This window comes from Podarcis bocagei, assembly GCF_964188305.1.
Source record: "Podarcis bocagei genome assembly, chromosome: 3".
In the NCBI taxonomy this organism is placed as follows: Eukaryota; Metazoa; Chordata; class Lepidosauria; order Squamata; family Lacertidae; genus Podarcis; species Podarcis bocagei.
Window position 1 is genome coordinate 82,313,255 of NC_138127.1, and position 20,807 is coordinate 82,334,061.

The window sequence follows — 20,807 nt, forward strand, 5'->3', positions numbered from 1 at the left end:
TGTATCATGATATTACAACATAGGGAAAATATCCTGTTGCTCTATTTTGACTCTACCACTGGGTTCATACAAATACAAAAGCAATATACTTAAGAGAAGTCCTTATTTAACTATATCTTATCTGACTAAGTTGCTTTGATACTTTTTCTTTTGTATACAGTGAATAACAAATGTAATAAATACAGTTCTGCCTTGGAAGTCGAGCGGAATCTGTTCCAGAAGTCTGTTTGACTTCCAAAATGTTCAGAAACCAAAGCGCGGCTTCTGATCGGCTGCAGTAAGCTTCTGCAGCCAATCGAAAGCTGCGGAAGCCCCATGGACATTTGGGTTCCAAAGAGCATTCGCAAGCCAGAACACTCACTTCCGGGTTTGCGGTGTTCGGGAGCCAAAACGTTTGACTCGCAAGGCATTTGGGATCCAAGGTCGACTGTACTACTACTAAATATTATGCTATAAGTGTGCTTCATCAGATACAATCAAAAACAAGTACTTGAGAGGTCCATGAGGGTGGGGCCAATGCCTTTTCTTTCACCAGAGCCTCAGTCCTCATGCAAAGGGATGCTGCTGTCCAATCAGCACTCCTCCCATGCACCATGTACTTATCTCCAAAGCCACTGTGTGACACCTACAGGAAACAGTATGGTGTATCCTTGCCCTTCAGTCACCAAAAATATTGACAGCACTTAAGAACATATCATACACGCTTGGTAACTTCTGCTGGGCCCTTCTCGGACAAAACATGGATTCTGAAGTTGAATCATGGATCTTTTTGGTTTGGCAGATTCTCTTTCCCCATTGCATCTGGCCTGACGGCTTTAGCTCCTTACTGGGCCTCCATCACTCGCATGATCTCACAAGTAGGCCAGCTCCTTCTGTTCCTACTTGATTCCATGCCCTGTGGGATCTCATACCATTGTCTTACTGTGTAGTAAAGTGGTACCTCAGGTTACAAACACTTCGGGTTGCAGACTCCGCTAACCCGGAAGTAGTACCTCAAGTTAAGAACTTTACCTCAGGATGAGAACAGAAATTGCATGCCAGCAGCGTGGCGCCCCCATTAGCTAATGTGGTACCTCGGGTTAAGAATGGTTTCAGGTTAAGAATGGCTCTGCAGAACGAATTAAGTTCATAACCAGAGGTATCACTGTATTAGGTGAACCTTCCCTCATTCCTCTCCCACAAACCTAGAAGCATGGACATTCAGAATCAAGGAGGCAGCATTGAAAGGGAGGGAAACTATCAGCTTTGACTTGCTGTAAATGCGAACACGAAAGCAACCTAAGCTTGCCTACTGGAAGAGCCACTACTCATGTATATACTTCGTATAAAAGCAGTGAAGTCACTCTGCAGTTTAGCTTTGTTTTTAGCACCATTTGGGAATAATCTATTGGTTTTCCCAATTGTGCTAATGGTGGAAATGAAAGGAGTTAATAGGGAACTATTTTAACAGTAACAGCATTAAACTCACACTCCTAACACTCTCTCCAGTTCACTGTACCATGTGCTCTGTCTAATCTTTTCACAGCTTCACTAGGACTGTCTACAATGTGAGGGACTGTTGGCAAAATGAAGTCAATGGGGAGGAGAAGCAACCTAGAAGCTATAAGCCTTCTACAGATTTACAAAACTGATTATTCCAAGTTTTATATAACTTTAACGACAGTTGTAACTATGTAATGTATAAAGGGAAGTAGACAGTGCTAAATGTGATCTATTGTTGCCTTCTTTAAATAGCGAAAGAAGAGAACCTAAGCAGCTTTTTGTATTTCCAGGAAACAGAGTTAATCATGTTTAGAACTGGGTGCCATTTCCCTCTAAAAGCATCATTAAATTCAGAATTAGCTGATGTGAAAGTCCAATTGACTTTTATCCATACTTAATATTTTGCATACATTTTCATTCCATTTTTGGATTTTTGGGTAGTGTTTCGGGACTTGTATTTTTCTACAGTTTGGAACCCTGTTGCTTCTAAAAGGCAACAATCCTAGAAGCATGGAATCATAGAATTGTAGAGTTTGGGTTTCAATAATAGATTAAAAAGGAAAGTGTGCTTATACTGGCAATTCACATACTTATCACAGTGATTTACATCACTATAATTTTTTTTCAACAAAAAATAGTCTCCTATCCCACACAAGGCTGACCAGGACCAAAATGAATAGATGCTCCTTTACTAAATGCACCACTAAATGAATTTCTGTGAGGCTCTTATTGTATCTTAAATACAAATGAGTTCTCTCTTATAACCAGGAGATTTAGGGGAAGAAACTCCAAACTCCCAGTGTGAAAAGATTAAGGTCATTCTCCTGTACTTCACGCCACAAAACCTTTTCACAAGAACAAAAGAAGGAACCTAAAAAACACAGCTGTAATATGTTTTTATAACACAAGCAAAAAAGAAGAATTTTCCCTTAAGCAGCAATCAATAGTAGCATGTTTGTGGATTGCTAGTGAAGGGAAATTTACACGTAAGTATAAAAGGTTAAAGAATTGTTGAAAATCTTTATATACAACATATATTGATTCGAAGAATACTAATATAATCATAAAAATGTTTAGAATCAATGTTGATAATTGTTAATAAGCTAATATAGCTGCCCAACAATAAATATAACTTGGGTGGCTTACAAACAAAACTATATTAGAAAATATATAATTAAAATTAACAGGAAGCATTACAGGACAAGCAAAAAAGTTTCCCCTGAAACACAAATGGTATAAGAAGTTTAAAGCCTAGATTTTAAAACATAATTTAAATTATGTTTTAATTACTTGCACCCAAAAGAGCATAGAGAAGGTGCCAGGCAAGCCTCTCTGGGGAGCCTATTCTATAGCCATGGTGCCACTACCAAAAAGGCCCTCTTAGTAAGCACTTGCCTCACTTCACTTGGCCTGGACATCTACAGCAAGACCTCAAAAGAAGATCTATGGGTTCAGATAGGCATATGTGGGAGGAGGTAACCTGGTTCTAAACCATTAAAAGCAGCATTTAAAGTGGGCCTGGAAATATGTATGCCTATTTGAGCACGATACACTTGAATAATAAACCAGCAATATGCCTTAAAACAATTCAGCAAATTGAATTAAGATTCTCTGTTGACTTTCTCTCTATCTCTCATGCACATTCTTTACACTTTATATCCAACTTTTCATACATCTTTATAGAGTCAGGAAAAATCAGCAGATCTACATTCTTTTTCTTTCTTTTCTACCAGAGTTGTTTAATTTGAGCAAATTAATTAAATTGAATAAAACTGGGTAAAAATGACATGTTCGATACAGCATTAATTACTCTCTATTATAACATGCCATTGCTGTAAAATCAGCTCCCAGAAGTCCTTTGACATAAAGAGGCTGAAGGCACATGATATGACTGATCTCTTGGGGAGTGAGAGCCCAATACTGCCTAAGTTTGCATGAACCTTGTTATGGCTTTCCAGGTAATAAACACTGTTTTACAGACATCCTGTCTTCAAAACGAAACTGTTTCTGTTTTGTTTTTGTATTTCACACATGCCCCTCACTGATGGGTGATGGAAAAGGAGAAAAGTTGGGTTCACTGCACACCTTCCAACAGCTCACAGAGCAAAGTAGGGCCATTGTTGCGGAAATGCAGGATTGAGGCCTGATAACCCAAGTGTGTCCCCCAAGTCCAAATGCAAACATGCAGTTATAGATGGGATACCAGAGTCTGCTAGTGAATATTAGAAACTAATAAACGGTGGTATTTAGATAATATTTGGGATATGAAGAGAAAATACAGTCCACAGGTGGGATTCTTTTTGGGAAATGGCCGGGGGGGGGGGTGTCGTCTACTTGCACATCAAGCTGCAACATTTTAACTAGACTGCTGAATTCATACCTTGCCAGGGTTACTTATTTTTAAAATGGATAAAGGGTGCCTAATAGCTGTTGTTTTGTGGCCTAGCTCCCCCTTCTTATGGTACTTAATCTTCAGAACAGACTGGGAGCCCTTCAATAAGAGACATTTTAAAATACGAAGGTGTTTCCTGACCGCCCTTCATATAGAGGGTTAAAAGGTAAAAGGTAAAGGACCCCTGGACAGTTAAGTCCAGTCAAAGGCAACTATGGGATGCAGCGCTCATCTCACTTTTCAGGCTGAGGGAGCTGGTGTTTGTCTGCACACAGCTTTCCAGGTCATGTGGCCAGCATGACTAAACTGCTTCTGGCACTACGGGACACCGTGACAAGTGCCAGAGCACACATAAACACTGTTTATGTACCTTCCCTCTGCAGCAGTACCTATTTATTTACTTGCACTGGTGTGCTCTTGAACTGCTTGGTTGGCAGAAGCTGGGACAGAGCAACAGGAGCTCACCCCATCACACAGACTCAAACTGCCAACTTTCCAATCAGCAAGCCCAAGAGGCTCAGTGGTTTAGACCACAGCACCATCCTTCACATAGAAGACTGTCTTCTGTAAAAGAGGGCACAAGGCTGCCCCACTTAGTGCCCATCCATCCCATCAATTCAGTAATGAGGCTTCGTGCTTGATTTTTTTGGGGGGGAGGGGCGTTGCTGATACAGATACTCTTTCGCCCTTCTTCCTGAGCTGCATTGTTCTTACTCAGGTTCAGGTTCAGGTGAGAAATGAGAATCCATATTTGCAAAAGGATTTTGTTGCAGCTCTGATGAATGAATTGCACCACAGCTAATCTGAACCAGTCTTCAGCAAACAAAGCAGACCAGGAGAACTAATCTGCACAGATTAATTTTGTTCTCCAGCCCCAGTTTATGGGACAGCAATCTTGCCATGCTTATTGATTATCAGACAAGACTACTAATCCCCTTAAGGTCATTTAGTGTACTTAATTAAAGAGCAGTTAGCAAGCTCCTTCCCCCCCCCCCCCAAGTAATAGTGGCTGTTAAAAGTGATTTGTACATTACCAATATGGTGCCTATTAATCTAAAGGTCTACTTGGCATTTATATTTTTCCTAAACACATACACACTCACACAAACATTGGGTAGGTCAAATTAGAACTGAAAAAGACTATGCATTTAGTTGTTACATTGTCTATAAAGGGCAATTGTGAAGAGTGAAAATAGCTTTAAAGCATAAACATGTCAATTTTACAAAAATATATTGGGCTTGATCTATATTCCCGTAGGCTGAAACTGCCTGCTGCAGACAGTTCGTGCTCTGAGCCAGTGGAAGGAGATTGAGCCATAGAGTTAGTCCCTCCCACAAATGAACAACTGTACTCTGTTAACTTTAGATTTTCTCAAAACAACACAGCATTTGGCATGGTGCCTTCTATTCCATATGCACCTATACATTGTAGAAGAAAATAAAATTGCATAAAACACCACGTATATTTAGGTATAATATAGCTTCACTCTACTATCCAACTACATGCTACAGTTATAGTACAGTTACTTAGTTGCTTGCCCCTTACAACCTTTGAGCTCCAGTCTTGTGTCTGGGCAGTTTCACCTGACTGATAACAATGAGAAATAGAGTTGGGTTTCATCAGCACTATGCTTCAAATTACCTGATGACTAACCCCAGCAGCGCTCTCTCTCTCTCTCTCTCTCTCTCTCTCTCTCTCTCTCTCTCTCTATATATATATATATATATATATATGGACGTTTTTCATGTTTGATGTGGTTTTATAATTTGTTGGAAGCTGCCCAGAGTGACTGGGGCAACCCTGTCAGTTGGGTGGTAGGTAACAAACAAACAAACAAACAAACAAGCATAAGGGACAAGATGGAACCTTGCAGGACCTCACAGTTTAATTTCCACGGGGCTAGGCAGAAGTTCTTCACTGCTGTTTTCTGTAACTGGATCTATAAGGAGTCTGAATTACTGTTCACCTGATTCCTAACCCAAAGAGCCAATCCAGCAAAATACTATGGTCAGTTGTATCAAAAGCTGCTTAGAGAGTCAGAATAACCCACAGACCAACATTCTCCTTTGCCCCTTCTTGGCAGAGGCCATTCATTAAACCAAAAAAGGTCATTTTTGTGCCAAAACTGGACCGAAAGACAAATTGAAAAAGATTTGGATAACACATCTCTTCCAAGCACTCTTGGAGCTGTCTGACCAGATATTTGCAGCTGGGCAGAATTTGTCACAAACCTACAGATCCAGAGAGGGCTTTTAAAGCAGTGGGTACCATCTCACCTTCAAAGAGGAATTTATCACTCCTGGATCCCACCCAGTTAATCCCCTGCTGTTGGGTGGGGAACTGGATCTGGCTGGTGGTCCAGATCTTTATCTTCCTCATCCTCTGCAGGCCAAGTTTTGCAGGTGGGCCCACCTATCAGTCAGCTGTCATCACAATGAAACCCTTTTTTGCCCCCATGTTTTAAAATCAAACTGTGCAAGCAAGTGCACAGCCTGCGAAACACCTGTGAAAACTGTCTAGAAAACCAGACTATCATGTAATGGTCGGGTTTTGCAGAGGTAACTGCGGTGTCTGCAAACCTTATCAGGTCTCTACCTGTCCCATACATGACATCAGGTGTAGGGCAGATGGGTGTGACTTTGCCAAAATATACTTGTGGACCAAATGGGGAGGCCCAGCAGGCCTGAGGTTCCATAACCCTGCCCAGGGAATAGATGTTAATAGTCATGAAAGATAAGGATCAAGTATACATTTGGCTGGTTGTATCTTTTCAAGGCGTTCCCCATATCAGACTACAAAACTAATCCCATTTAACCTGACTCACTGTATGTGCTTTAGATACCCCCACTGTATGTGTAGCAATGGCCAGAAGCGTAGCGTGGGTTGTCAGCACCCGGGGCAAGGCAAGTAATTTGCGCCCCCTAACCCGGGGCAAGGCAAGTAATTTGCGCCCCCTAACCCCTAACCTGCCGCAGCTGCCAGCTTCTTCTTGCTGCTGCCTGGTCTGGTCTGGTGTGGTTCTCTCCCACGCTCAGCGCTGCGCTGGGCGGCCGCTGCACTGTCCCTCCCCCAGATAGTCCCTCGCTCTCTCTCCGCACCGCACACCTGGCACCCACCCCCTCCACAGTGGGCGGTGACCCAGCGGCTCGGATCGGATTCGCACAGCCAGCACTGCAGTGAGAGTGAGTGAGCCAGGTAGGGGCAGAGAGCTGCGAGTGCGAGCGCGCCCCCTCCAGATGTTGTGCCCAGTGCGGCCATCCCCCCGCACCCCCCACGCTACACCACTGGCAATGGCAATATCAAGTTCAGCATGAATACAAGGAACTGTGCCTTCTAAGGACCTCATATGTTTGTTACAGCAGGTCTCCAAGGCCTTCTTATCTGGACCAGAATTCAGTAACCCACTCACCACCTGGAATAGCTCTGCTGGACAGCTAGTTAAGGATGCTGCGGTGGCAGCCATCACTGTCCCATAGTAAGCATGATAATGTGCTCTTTCCTGTCTTCAGGCACAGTCAATAAGAGGCTTGCACACCTTGCAGTCAAGCCATCATCTCATCTGCTTCATTGTCTTTGATGAAGCTGACAGGAACACATTTGTGGCACATCTTCCAGAGGTTGGCATCTGGCTGGCCACTGTGATGCTGTGCTAGATGGGCCTCTGATCTGATGCAGCAGGGCTTTTTTTCCCCTATTCAAGTCAATGGAACTATCCCCTTTGATTAATAGAAGCAGCTTGAGACCTACTTATTATTAACACTGGACAGTGTTGTGCACACACCCATAGTAATTTTAAATATTTAGATACCATTAAAATTGATGGATTCCTCTCCCCCGCCTGCTCCTGGTACCATTTAATTTGGATATTTTCAAGCAGCTTACCAGATAAAACCCTTTTTAATGTTCTATTTATTTATTTTAATACTGTTGCTTGGGATGCCTGTATAATCAGATAAGGATCATTAAATCACTTGTGATTAAATAGGATAATAATATTTGCTCACCCTATTAATATTAGAGCTTATGCTGACTGTATTTTTTTGATATTTCGAATGAAGTTGTCATAATTTTTTTTCCAATTATATGAAAAGGCCATATTATCTCATTGTGAGGATTATGTCCCTTTACCTCATCTACCATAATGTCTGCACATATTGGACTTCAGATTTCCTCATGTTCTTAGCAGCTGACCTCAGGCATTTCTCTAGTCTCCCATCTGGCATCTGTTATTTATCCTCCATATAGTTTTAACTATGTTTCCACACTCACCCCCATCCCCCACCCAACATTCCTTAAGACACACTAAGAAGTAGCTGTTCAATATCTCCATAGCCAACCATAATCTAAGTCATGTTCTATTCACTAGCTAATACCTTTCATTGTCCTTTGCTATGAGCAAAGAAGTCTCTCACTTAGTTTTCCCGGTCCTTTGAAGAATGAAGAGTTTCAAGAGTTTACTCACAGGTTTCATCCACACGGTAGTTCATTCCATTTTCACAACATTTCCCTAACTGTTAATTTCCACTTTTTTTTTTTATCTTCCAGATGACGTAAGAGCCAGTTCCAGAACTATACAGTGGTATCTCGGGTTACATACGCTTCAGGTTACAGAATCGGCTAACCCAGAAATAGTACCTCAGGTTAAGAACTTTGCTTCAGGATGAGAACAGAAACCGTGCGGTGGCAGCGGCGCAGCAGCAGCAGGAGGCCCCATTAGCTAAAGTGGTGCTTCAGGTTCAGAACAGTTTCAGGTTAAGAACGGACCTCCGGAACAAATTAAGTACTTAACCCAAGGTACCACTGTAGTGGAATATTGTGCCAGTTTACCACTCATTTTCATTTTACCTGGAAGCAAATAACACGGAAATGACCACTTAATTTGCACTATATTCCATTATGGTTCCAGAAGTAGCTTTTACATCATGTGAATGCACAAATATAATGTGCAACTTAGCAGACAGAGAAAAGGCATGAGAACATAATACACTGCCATGTGAATGCAGCCCTGGTGCTGGCCCCATGTACCCAGGATCAGTGGCGTAGCGTGGGTTGTCAGCACCCGGGGCAAGGCAAGTAATTTGCGCCCCCAACCCATGGATTTGCACCCCCTAACCCGTGGATTTGCGCCCCTAACCCTAACCCCCAGATGTTGCGCCCGGTGCGGCCGGCTCCCCCTGCACCCCCCACGCTACGCCACTGCCCAGGATTGTCCCAATACACAGGACTGTGTTATCTGTGCTGTTGTTGTTTAGTCATTTAGTCGTGTCCGACTCTTCGTGACCCCATGGACCAGAGAATGCCAGGCATTCCTGTCTTCCACTGATTCTCACAGAAGTTATCTCTGTTACTAAGGCCTAACTAGCCTCCATTAGAAGTTGGGCATTTAGTGTTGGAGCATTCTTCCAGCAGAGATTCAGCGAAGGAGGAGGAAGAGTCTAAGAGCATCTTAATGGCCAACAGGTTTACTGTACCATGATCACTTTTAGTCGTTCTTGCTGCAACAGACATAACACAACAGCACCTCTGGAAGTGTTAGTCAAAGGGATACATTTGAAACATACTTAGCATTATGTTTTTGACTGGATATAAAATCAATGGGACTTAGAGGCAGATGATTAGCACTGGACTCTTTGGGATTCTGCTCAAAAAGACTAGGTTCCATTCACGAATTTCCAAAGTCATACCAACTGGGAGAAGATACACTTGAGTTTAAATTACTTGCCCTAGATCACATTAATATGTTTGCTTCAGAGCTGACAATTCCATTCTTTTTTGTGACTTTCAATAATTACACTGCACAATCTGTTCCTTTATTAGTTCCCCAATGAATAATAATGTGCATTAAAAACTTGGCTGTATGGGGTGCAGCCCCTTACTTTGCATTTCTGCTGCTATAGCGAATACATATACGGACAAAATGCTTGTATGGCACCAACTTAGCAGGAATGTTACTATTATAGTCTCAGCTCATTCATATACAACTATGTGCGAAAGCACTTTACAAAATACGTCCTGCCTGGCTCTTAAAAGTGAACCAAAATTCACACCAACTAACATTCCATGGCTGGATTCATTTCTTTCTATAAAACATTATCTTTCCCTTGCCTCTCAGATGTTCAGTTTAGACTACCTACCCTCAACATCTCTAAATCAAAAGTGATCTCTTTGTTCAGTGGCTGGCTAAAATCTGAAGGAAAAAGTACTGTGGAATTGTGGGGAACTGTTCTGTTATGACAATTTTAGCTAGCACCTGTAAGAATTTGTCCATGATGAGAAAATTTTTTGGAAAAATAGTTTTCTGTAACCAAGGAGGTCGACAAAATTGCAGGACCATTTATTCTAGCCGATTTATTCTAAAGGTGCTGCCAGACTGTCACTGTTTTGTGAGAGGGATTCAAAAGCATACTGCAAACTTACTTTTGCACTTTAAAAGTAAGAGGGATTTTGTGAGAGGGATTAAAGTGTTTTGCTGCCCTAGCACAACAAATGTACTTCAACAAAGAAACAGACTATTTTTGTGGTTACAAAAGTGATGGGGAAAGGCACTGAAAAGCATGGGATTATTAACACTGCAAGCAAATAAGCATAATGAGTGCTCATTGTCACGTATCCATCCCACAAACAAACCAGAAGGAACGCTCAGTAAAGACCAGATATAGTCTAACCTCCGCATAAGCTTTGTGTAAGCAAATCAGGATGAATACTCAATCAACAGACAATTTTTCCAACATGCACTTTTCTAAACATAACTCTGGTTGAATACTACCCATCAGGAGATATGCATGTCTTCAAGAGTCAGGGGCCACATGTGAAGTTCAGCCCATGGTATCCCTTGCATCTTTTCACACCACATTGAATTTTCCATCTCTAGGCTCCATTGACATTCGTCTTCCAGAGAGTTCTGTGACATTGCAGCAGCCTAAACAATGTGCCAAGGTGTGTGTGTGTGTGTGTGTGTGTGTGTGTGTGTGTGTGTGTGGCAGGGAGTTCCTTACTGTACCTTTCCAGTAGCTCCCCCCCCCCCCAGTATCCACTTTCCTCAGTACTCTTCCTCCTCCAACCATCCCTCTCTGGCTTCCCTGCTTACTCAGCTGCTTACACATTGTTGGCTTCTGTCTGATGCATCCTCTTCATCTTTGTCACCCATGGCATTTGTGGAAGGAGAGATGCTGAGTCCTGTTTGCCTAGAGGTTACACTGTCTAATTTGGAAGCCATTCACTTTAATCCCGGGTGGCAGGAGCTGGCTGTTCCTGTTGGTGAGATAAGGAACTTCACACATGCTTAGATGCACACCTTTATGTAATGCTTCACATGTTCCAGTGAGACATATGACTGAAAATGGATTGGAGTATTTGACTCAGTGTTAACCCCTGCATTTGAACTTCCTTTCAGAGTTTTGAACCCCCACCATCTTCTTCGTTCTTTATATCTGTCCACCCTCCCTGTGTTTTCATTAACACCCTATTTGAATAATCCCTTCACTATTATAATTCTACATACAGATGAATTAATATATACAGTGCATCCCTACAGTGCATTGATTTCTTACAGTTATTCCCAACCATGGCTACTCAGAAGTAAATCCTGTTGAATTTGGTGGGGAATACTCCCAGGTAAATGAGCTAGGATTGCAACCTTAAATGTCAGTTGTGGATTCTTTCTTGGCCACTGAAGAAATACAGCCATTGCAGGCCCCTTGGGTTAGGAAACGTCTCTCTGTGTCCGGCGGCATGGATAAGGAGATGGTATCTTCTTGTTCCTCCTGCATTTTCACCCCTGAGCATTTTCTTCATAAGGCTCTTGAACAGAAAGTGCCTGCTAGTGCTCTTTTCCTCTCAAATATATTCATCTTTTGTAATCAGAACTGAGGAATCTTCATGCTGCCATGTGGAGATCCTGAGGGGACCCCATTGAAACATCATTCATGCCTGAGATTGCAGGACACCAGCAGCAAAATGTAATGAGACAGCAGAAAGTGGCACAAACGAACAAACTCTCAAGGGTATTTGTTTCACATGATACCATGTAGCTGAACTAGTTGTGGCCACAAAACACATGCAAGACACTGAACTCATCTGACAAGCAGAGTACAGCGGTGCTGTTCGTTTGGAGCAAACACATAGATCCCTAAACGGAACTTAAGATGTATTAAAAGCGGCTTGGGACTGATGGTGTGAGAGAGACCAAAGATACTGGCCAATTAATATGAATTTGCTGCAGCAAGGCTATGGCTTACAATCTCTCTGCTCCTCTCTGTTGCTCCTTTGTACCCACAAAAAGCAGATTGAAAGCTTTTCCTTCTGCTATTAAACAAAGCACTATTCTGGTGCATTCCCTGTGCTGTTGGATTGGTGAGGTACTGTGGAAGGATGAGGAGGTATTGGGTTCCTGAGATCAGAGGAAGATGCCTGTGAAGGTCATGGGTCTGGTTCTACCACCCTGGCTCTATGGCAAGTTGTTCTGTTGGCTTCTGCCTGTCCGTTGCAAGTCACCCAGTTGCACCTTGGCTGCAAGAGAGTTCTCTCTCCCTGCTTGAATTATGCTTGTAATAAGCATGCGGTTTTGCGGTTTGTGTTTGGTTGAGGTGTAGGTGTGCTTGAGGCACCATATGGGGAAAGCCACGTCCACACATCCTACACCCGATATCATGCATCTCTTCAAAGGAACGATCAGGTGAATAATTCGCTCAACGATAGGGCTGCTGATGCCCCTGCGCTGTAACTCCCAAGCTCAAGGGCTTTTGACAGGTAGGTGGGACAACCCACCTTTCAATCATTTTTAATTTTTTTTAACCCCCCCCCCCAAATAAAACTATTAACAATAAGAACTGGGCACAAGTCTAGATGTGTAATACAATCTCTCTCCTGTCAATTATGTGACATTATGTTGATGTGATTGACAGGTGGGTTGCTCCACTCACTTGACAATATCTGATCCACAGAATCCAAAAGGTTCTGCACCTGTGCCCTAGGTCATGGATTGCCTACCTATATATAAAGTAGTTCAAGAACGTATAGTTGCACATCAAACCTTTCACTTTTGAAAAACTGATTTTTTTAAAAACAACATAGCATTTATTTGCTAAAAGTTAGCTGGCCTAAACATAGTCCCTCCTGGGCACTTGACTGCATCAAAGAGCTTGTTACCGTTTTGCACTTCCTGCTCAAGAGAATTGCTGGGCCATGTTCTTGCTGGGCATTTGCCTCTCAGATTTGGCTGTGCAGAGAAATGACAGCTAACTGCACCTGGCAATGATTTTACAGGACTACTATCTCAGGTGCTCTGGCCTCACTAATGTGATCTCTCCAATTATCGGTAGGCTAGGTTGGCAAGTGATCACAGCACCCCAAGCATATCTCCACCTCTAGACTTCTGAGGAGTTGGAGCTGGATGTGTGGAAATGCTTGCAGCACTGTGTTCACTTGCCAGCCCAGTAAACAGAAGTTGCAGATAACCCCTTAAACAATGGTTAAAGACAGCTTTCTGGTTTGTTTACCTGCTATAAAGGAGGAACAAAGGAAAAGAGGAAGCACAGGTTCACAAAGCCTGTGTATACTCTAGTTTATTAAGCCAGTGAAAACCAGGCAACAAGTTTAAACTTGACTTGTGAATCATGGTTTCCCTAAACAATGGTTTGTTGTTACATCTGTGCCTTGGGCTTAATCCTAGTTTGTTGTGTTGCTTAACACCCACTGCCCATGTGGTTCTAGTGCATGTTCCCTTCATCAAGATCAAGGGACAGTGCAAGTGGATGGAACACATGTGCAAGTCAGGGTTTGATCATATAAATATGGCTGCACCTTATCTTTGTGGTTTGTTGGGACATTCAGCAAGTCAAAGTTAGCCAAAGCATGGCTTTAGCACTATGACCAAACCCAGCCCAGATGAGAGACTGGAGAAAACTCACCAGCTCAGCAACCAGTCAGAGTTATCTCTAAGTGGCCTACTTCTCATAATGTTGTTGTTGTTGTTTAGTCGTTTAGTCGTGTCCGACTCTTCGTGACCCCATGGACCAGAGCACGCCAGGCACTTCTGTCCTCCACTGCCTCCCGCAGTTTGATCAAACTCATGCTGGTAGCTTCAAGAACACCATCCAACCATCTCATTCTCTGTCGTCCCCTTCTCCTTGTGCCCTCCATCTTTCCCAACATCAGGGTCTTTTCCAGGGAGTCTTCTCTTCTCATGAGGTGGCCAAAGTATTGGAGCCTCAGCTTCAGGTGGCCTTCTTTATGGTCCAGCTCTCACTTCCCCTTCATGGATCACTGCCTTGCCGTGGCGAAGGGGCTTGAAGAACTCAGAGAAGCTATGAACTATGCCGAGCAGGGCACCCAAGATGAACAGGTCATAGTGGAGAGTTTTGACCAAACGTGATCCACCTGGAGTAGGAACCGGCAAGCCACTCCAGTATCCCTGCCAAGAAAACTCCATGGACAAAGACAACAGACTTCTCATAATACAACCTAGTAATGGAAAGAAATTGGTGAATGGGTTTGTTGTCAGGAGCTTGTTGTTTCAAAGAAACTTTCAGCTCTGCCTCTCTAGTAACAAAGGAAATACTGGTGCTAAAAGATGCTGTGTGATGTATGGCATTTTTAAAGCTGTTAAAAGGCTCTTAACAGGTCTATAAAATATTTGCCTCCTCCTCCTGCTTCTTCAGAAATTTTTACTTTAGTATTTATCTCCTTGGTTTATACTGAATTTCCTCCCCTTTAAAACACAAGTTATTAATTATTTCTGAGATGTCAGTACCCAGCTCCCCCTCCAGCTATTAAAAATGTACATGCTTGGTAGTTTTATTATTTAGCATTGAGCAACTTGTACAAAAAGAACCCTGCAAATCAATCAAATTGGACACGAAAATTCATAGCTTTATCATGTCATATCATAGCTTTTTCATGCTCATTTTCTGCACAAATTGGAGGGTGGAGCTAAAGAGTATAACAAATATCAAGTTTTTGTTCCAGGTAGTCTTCGGAATTTTGCACTAGGTGATGGAGTGAAATTGATCCAGCTCATGCACTGCTGGGTAATTTCTTTGTTAAGTCTTTCTATCCGTAAGAAGAAACAATACCTCAGGAGTTATGTAAGTAGCAAGGACAGATCAAATGTTGAAGGTCAGTGCTTCAGCATTTACAACAATCTATTCATATATGTAAAATATATTGCAATAAACTCTGAATACCAAATACATTGTTAGAATTTTGCAAAGAGGTAAAATTTGGTGAACAGAATACAAAGCAAAATTGATGGATGGAGGGATCAATTATGAATTAAGGTGTTCAACTTTAATTATTCTTATATTTAAAAGGGAATGCTGCCAGAGGTCATGTGTGCACTACAAATTTGGTGGGGAAATTATATTTCTCACCCATTTTCCATAATTATCAGCAAAAATCTACGATAGATCATGATGGAAAAGCAATAAGGCAGAGGGAGGGAGCAAACTGTTGGTCTCCCGTTCTCCTCACCTTTCGTAATCAAATCACTTTGTGAATAATGTGATCAGTCCAGAATTATCTCAGGTCAAGTGGGCATTCCCAGGATGAGCTGCATTTACTTCCCTCATTTTCTTACCTGAGCCTATTGTATGATTTGAAATCACCAGAGATTGTTGTTGTTTAGTCGTTTAGTCATGTCTGACTCTTCGTGACCCCATGGACAGAGCATGCCAGGCACCCTTGTCTTCCACTGCCTCCCACAGTTTGGTCAAACTCATGCTGGTAGCTTCGACAACACTGTACAACCATCTCGTCTTCTGTCGTCCCCTTCTCCTTGTGCCCTCCGTCTTTCCCAACATCAGGGTCTTTTCCAGGGAGTCTTCTCTTCTCATGAGGTGGCCAAAGTATTGGAGCCTCAGCTTCAGGATCTGTCCTTCCAGTGAGCACTCAGGGCTGATTTCCTTCAGAATGGAGAGGTTTGATCTTCTTGCAGTCCATGGGACTCTCAAGAGTCTCCTCCAGCACCATAATTCAAAAGCATCAATTCTTTGGCGATCAGCCTTCTTTATGGTCCAGCTCTCACTTCCATACATCACTACTGGGAAAACCATGGCTTTGACTATACAGACCTTTGTTGGCAAGGTAATGTCTCTGCTTTTTAAGATGCTGTCTAGTTTGCCATCGCCTTTCTCCCAAGGAGCAGGCGTCTTTTAATTTCGTGACTGCTGTCACCATCTGCAGTGATCATGGAGCCCAAGAAAGTAAAATCTCTCGCTGCCTCCATTTCTTCCCCTTCTATTTGCCAGCTCTCACTTCCATACATCACGACTGGGAAAACCATAGCTTTAACTAACTATACCTTTGTTGGCAGAAATTACTCTGTTTTAGAGATGGTTTCCACTCACCTTGAAAGCCAAGTAAATTCCAAGTAAATAAGTGAGAAGGGGGATGTCTATAGATGACTCAAGTCATTATCCTCCTTGCTTCTTTACTGTGAATTGGCCATTGCTGCTAGCAGATGTCTCTCTGTGCAAAAACTCTATCCTCAACTTCCCATCCAGTGGTATAGTGGAGGAGGAATGCAGGGGAGTGCAACACTGGGATTTTTTTTTTAAATAGTGCAGAACCAATGACATCACCTTCTAGGCCACAACCAGATTCTGAAATGCCCACCCCAGCCATGTGTGCCTGTCTCCATGGCTATATTTGAAGAACCATTCTATATTTGGTCTATGTTTCAGTACCCTTTCTTTTATTGATTTTGGTTCTCCCAGCTGCTTTTTGTTTCACCGTTTCGCTTACTTATTCTGCCACTTTTATGCTCTTCATTTCTTTTTCTGTTTTATTTTTGGGTTACATTTTTATTATAAGTCATCTTGACAGCTGGCATTGTATGCATTTCCCTACACATTTCCCCCCTGTAAAAAATATGCATTTCTGTATTTTATTTTTTTAATACCACATCCCAAAATTTAGAGTGGTATGTGGTATGCAATCCAGTCTCATTTCTAGGTAAGTATGGAAGCTATGAATTAGGCCAGTTTATGTGTTTCTTTATTCTTATATTTATATCCCCCCCCCCTTTTCTTCAAGGACATCAAAGTGGCATATACTCTTCTCTCTTTCCCCACTTTATCATTTCAAGAATCCTGTAAGTTAGGCTCTGTTGGGACATTTGAACCCTGGTTTTGCATCTAGTCCAGCACTCTAACTACAACACCACACTGCCTTTAAAATGTGGACTAGTTGTGTTACTGGGCCACCTGACAAATGAACCGAGGAACATATACAAATATTGTGATAGTTGATTGGTTCTAAAACATTGCACCTTAGGAGCCCTACTGATGGAGTTTGGTTTTTTTATATAAAAAAACCCTGTGAGATAATATATTATTCAGATCCTGGGTCTTTTGGTATACAACACTGTTCCTGGTGTGAGCCTTATTGACCCAGGGCCTTTTTGGTGGCAGTTTCTCATTTGTGCAATGCCCTTCCTCATGAGGTGCATCTGTCTCCCACATGACCAAGTCTAATAAGGAATTTAAAAACATTCCTGTTTACTCAGGCATTCGATGGCCGAAAGACACTGTTCTCAGCAACATTGAGACCACCAGTTGAAGGGATGTTAGCTGCTTTTGGAAAGTAGTAAACTTTTAAAGAATATATATATTGTTGTTACCATTATTATTATTATTGATGTCTCTACCAGCCTGGGCTTCTTTGGAAAGAAAGGCAGGATATAAATTGAGTAAATAATATTGAGGAATTCAGCCCCTTCGTGTGATTAGAATCTGTTCCAGTCCTGTCACCTGAGGCACTTCAACAGTCATGGCTCCTCTCAGTGAAGCCTGAGAATTCTCGTTTGTTAAGGTTGCTGGCCTCGCCGAACTATAATTCCCAACACCCTTAATAAATGATAGTTCCCAGGATTCTCCATGGCTGTTAAAGTGGTGGGATTTTAAACACACGGTGTGGGTGTGAGCAGGGAAACCTGACTTATTTGGTGGTGGGGTTCCCCTCCCCCCCGGGGGGGGATACTGGAGTATTGCTTTCCTCTGGTGGGAAAGAAGCTTTGTCTGCCATTTTGACAACTACGAAGATTCTGTGGCTGAAGCAGCAGGTGAAACACAGGGAATGGAAACCCCTGAACACAAAGGAAGGGAATAAGAACCAATTTGTTGCCACTGGCTGTATTAAATATTTTATGCTTTGAATTTGAGCAACAATGCGAGAGTGTGCTGACACACTGCTTTTCCCTCACACACATGAAGCGTGTTGAGAGAGAGGAAAACAACAGCAACATAACCTCTCCCCCCCCCCACAACCCCCATTGGTGTTGACGGCATATTCTACGCTGCTGCTTTAAAATTAGATATGCACTGTTGTGTCCTGAGTGCTTCAGACTCGCCCCCCCCCCCGCTGCGATTAAGAGTCCTGCATGTAAGCAGGAGGAGAGCAGACAGTTTCCTGGCATCCCACTTAAAGTGCTTACTGTCTGAGATACTTTACCTGGGAACCTGAGTGTTCCTTCCACAGCGCCTCCTGCCAAGGCCTGTTTACTAAGAATTACTGGGGGTAACTCCACGGTTGCCAGGCAACGGGAACTAGTGTTCCTGCCATTTGAACCAATTGTCAAACCAAAGGTTTGAGCAGTCGTCTCTTTGAAATGCAATAAATAACAACAACAACTCAACTTACCTATCAATAACAATTACACGGTACTGTGTGTATATATATGTATATGCACCAAGTTATCTATCTATAGTATCGGAAAGAGCACAGACATTTGCTAGGAAAAGGGTCACGCAGGACAGATGGTGATATGTTTTTAATCAGCTTTGCTGAGAGCTAAAAGGAGCTGCGTGAAATGGACAATCAGGGTAAGACGCAAAGTGCTTTGCAAACTTAAAGTTGTGTGTGTATGTGTATTTAACCTTAGAGTATCTTTTCAAAAATGTGCCATGTGTTTATATACTTCTAAATGCCATGTTTAAATTACTTTGCATGCTAAGAAGGTGAGGTTTTTTGTTTTTGCTTGCAGTTGTTGGCATTGCGTGAGTTAAAGGTCTCTGCACTTCAGAGATAGAATTGTAAAGCTGTGGCTCTATGTGGCTCAACTATAGAAAACTCTGTGGCTGAAATAAAATACATGGTCCACATGCAAATACAGAATTTGAAGTTTCAGATAGTTGTGCCAAAATAATTCTTAAAAAAAATCCTGTATGTGCCAAAATATATATATTTTAAATTCCTGTATTGTGGGCTTCATGCTTCACATATGCATTTCCCCATCAAAGTTACCTTGTGATTATAATTCTTCCTTATATCTAGTTCTGCATTTTGCTTAGGTATTATACAACTTCATTTATGTGGGGTTATTTAAATCCAGAAGATAAGAAGCTCAGACAAGGGAGAATCACATTCATATGCCATTACAGTGATAAAATAGATTTTCTATTGCATCTGATGTCTCTCCTCCCCAGCAGATGTAGGTCAGTCTGGCCTTAGGTATATGCATGATTATGTACAAAGCACCCATTTCCCTTATACATTGTTTTTCTGTTGGCTTTCAGGTGTTAACCACTTCCCATGTGTCTGCTGCTGGTTATGAGACGGGCGACACCCTCAGGATTTCAAATTAAGATGAAATGCTGCGTCATCTCTAAACCAGGGTACCCAAGGGCATTGCCACTGATGCAGTCATCATTACTTATTTAGGGATGCCTTATCAAGAGGAGACCTTCCTGTAAACATGATTTGCCTGGCTCTTCCCTTGCACTGTGGTTTCTTGTTCCATGCCATTGAAACATTCATAATGGCTCATTATACATCTTTACCCCTGGCCAGCTCTCAGGGGCACTTCCCAAGACTTGAAAACGTGGGTTCTTTCAAAAACATTTCCATTGTGCCAACCCAGGCTACCTGTGGGCTGCCAGACCGGAGTGCTTTTTGTCAAAGCTCTGCTGCTGTCGAAAGTATCCTCTCCTGTACCCAGCAGTTTTGCATTCAGGAGTGCCCATACAGATCATCACCTGCCCCTTATGCTGCCATGCTCTCAAAAGGTCAGGGTGCCTGCATCACAAAAGACAGGAATGACCTGCATCCTGGATCACTGAGCAACTCATCAAGCTTTATTTTTCATAACCTAAAGGGTTGCTTTTCCACTCCCCACGCTCGGAAGCTTGGGACATCATTTACCTTAATAGTGTGGTTGAAACCTGAGAAAGAAGGTGTAATGTAAGTAGCTGGCAGGTGTTGACTTAATCTGTAAAATCAGTCATAGTAGTAGCATACAAAGTTACTGTTCAGGTGTATATAAAATGGATGTGACAACCTGATCCTTACTCTGAACATATTACAATTCTAGTCTGGCTGCACTGGCATCCAAAATGTTCCCACTTTCCAGGGAAAATTCAAAGTACGACTTTTTACCTATAGAACTTTACTTAGCTTGGTGCCCCACTATCAAGGATGCCTTTTCCATTATGTGCTTACTTGAACCTTGATGTCATAAAAAGAGGACTGCTAAATACCCTCTCTGACAGAAGTACAGCCATAAGGGAGAGGGCCTTTTCAGCAGTGGCCCCTCCCCTATGAAGCACTCTTCCTAGAGAGATCCACCTAGTGCTAGTGTTATCATATTTTTGGCACCGGGCTAAGATGTGTCTTTTCTTCCTGGCATTTCATTTTACCTTTTTGCCTACTGCCGGTATTTGCTGCTGGGATATTTAATGGTGATCTTGCTGTTGTGGGATTTAATATAGGATCGCCTTTAGCTTTGCTTATTGTTTTTCAGGTTTAATAGTTTATTTTCTATTTGTTCTGTACTCCTGTTGTAAGTCACCATAACAGCATTTTTGTTAGTATATGATGATGAATAAACAAAGATTGGTGATAATGATTATGATGATAATTCAGTACAGCCCTACTTGGACTCCAGCACTTTGGACTACATTTGGTAATCACATGTTTGATGGCTTCACCATGGAAAAT

At 42.3% G+C, this 20,807-nt stretch overlaps 1 protein-coding gene and 1 long non-coding RNA gene across 9 annotated transcripts in view; one reads left to right on the forward strand and one right to left on the reverse strand.

The window, feature by feature from the left end:
- The window catches only part of LOC308582714, a 45,202-nt gene that overhangs the window by 23,735 nt on the left and 660 nt on the right, over positions 1-20,807 (reverse strand). The window contains exons 2-3 of one of the 4 annotated variants that reach the window (XR_014005791.1): positions 19,737-19,886; positions 10,975-11,126 (exon numbers count right to left, since the gene is read on the reverse strand). This is a non-coding gene — a long non-coding RNA (uncharacterized lncRNA). Of the gene's footprint in view, positions 1-10,962; positions 11,127-18,323; positions 18,391-19,736; positions 19,887-20,807 lie in introns of those variants that run through there. The other 3 variants (XR_014005792.1, XR_014005793.1, XR_014005790.1) reach the window with 3 other exon arrangements.
- USH2A (usherin) overlaps positions 18,462-20,807 on the forward strand; it is a 457,494-nt gene continuing 455,148 nt past the window's right edge. For all 5 annotated transcript variants that reach the window (XM_081185934.1, XM_081185935.1, XM_081185936.1 and 2 more), the window contains exons 1-2: positions 18,462-18,694; positions 19,388-20,051. In XM_081185934.1, the coding sequence (XP_081042060.1) occupies positions 19,567-20,051 (485 nt within the window). In that variant the 5' untranslated portion in view covers positions 18,462-18,694; positions 19,388-19,566. The remainder of the gene's footprint in view (positions 18,695-19,387; positions 20,052-20,807) is intronic.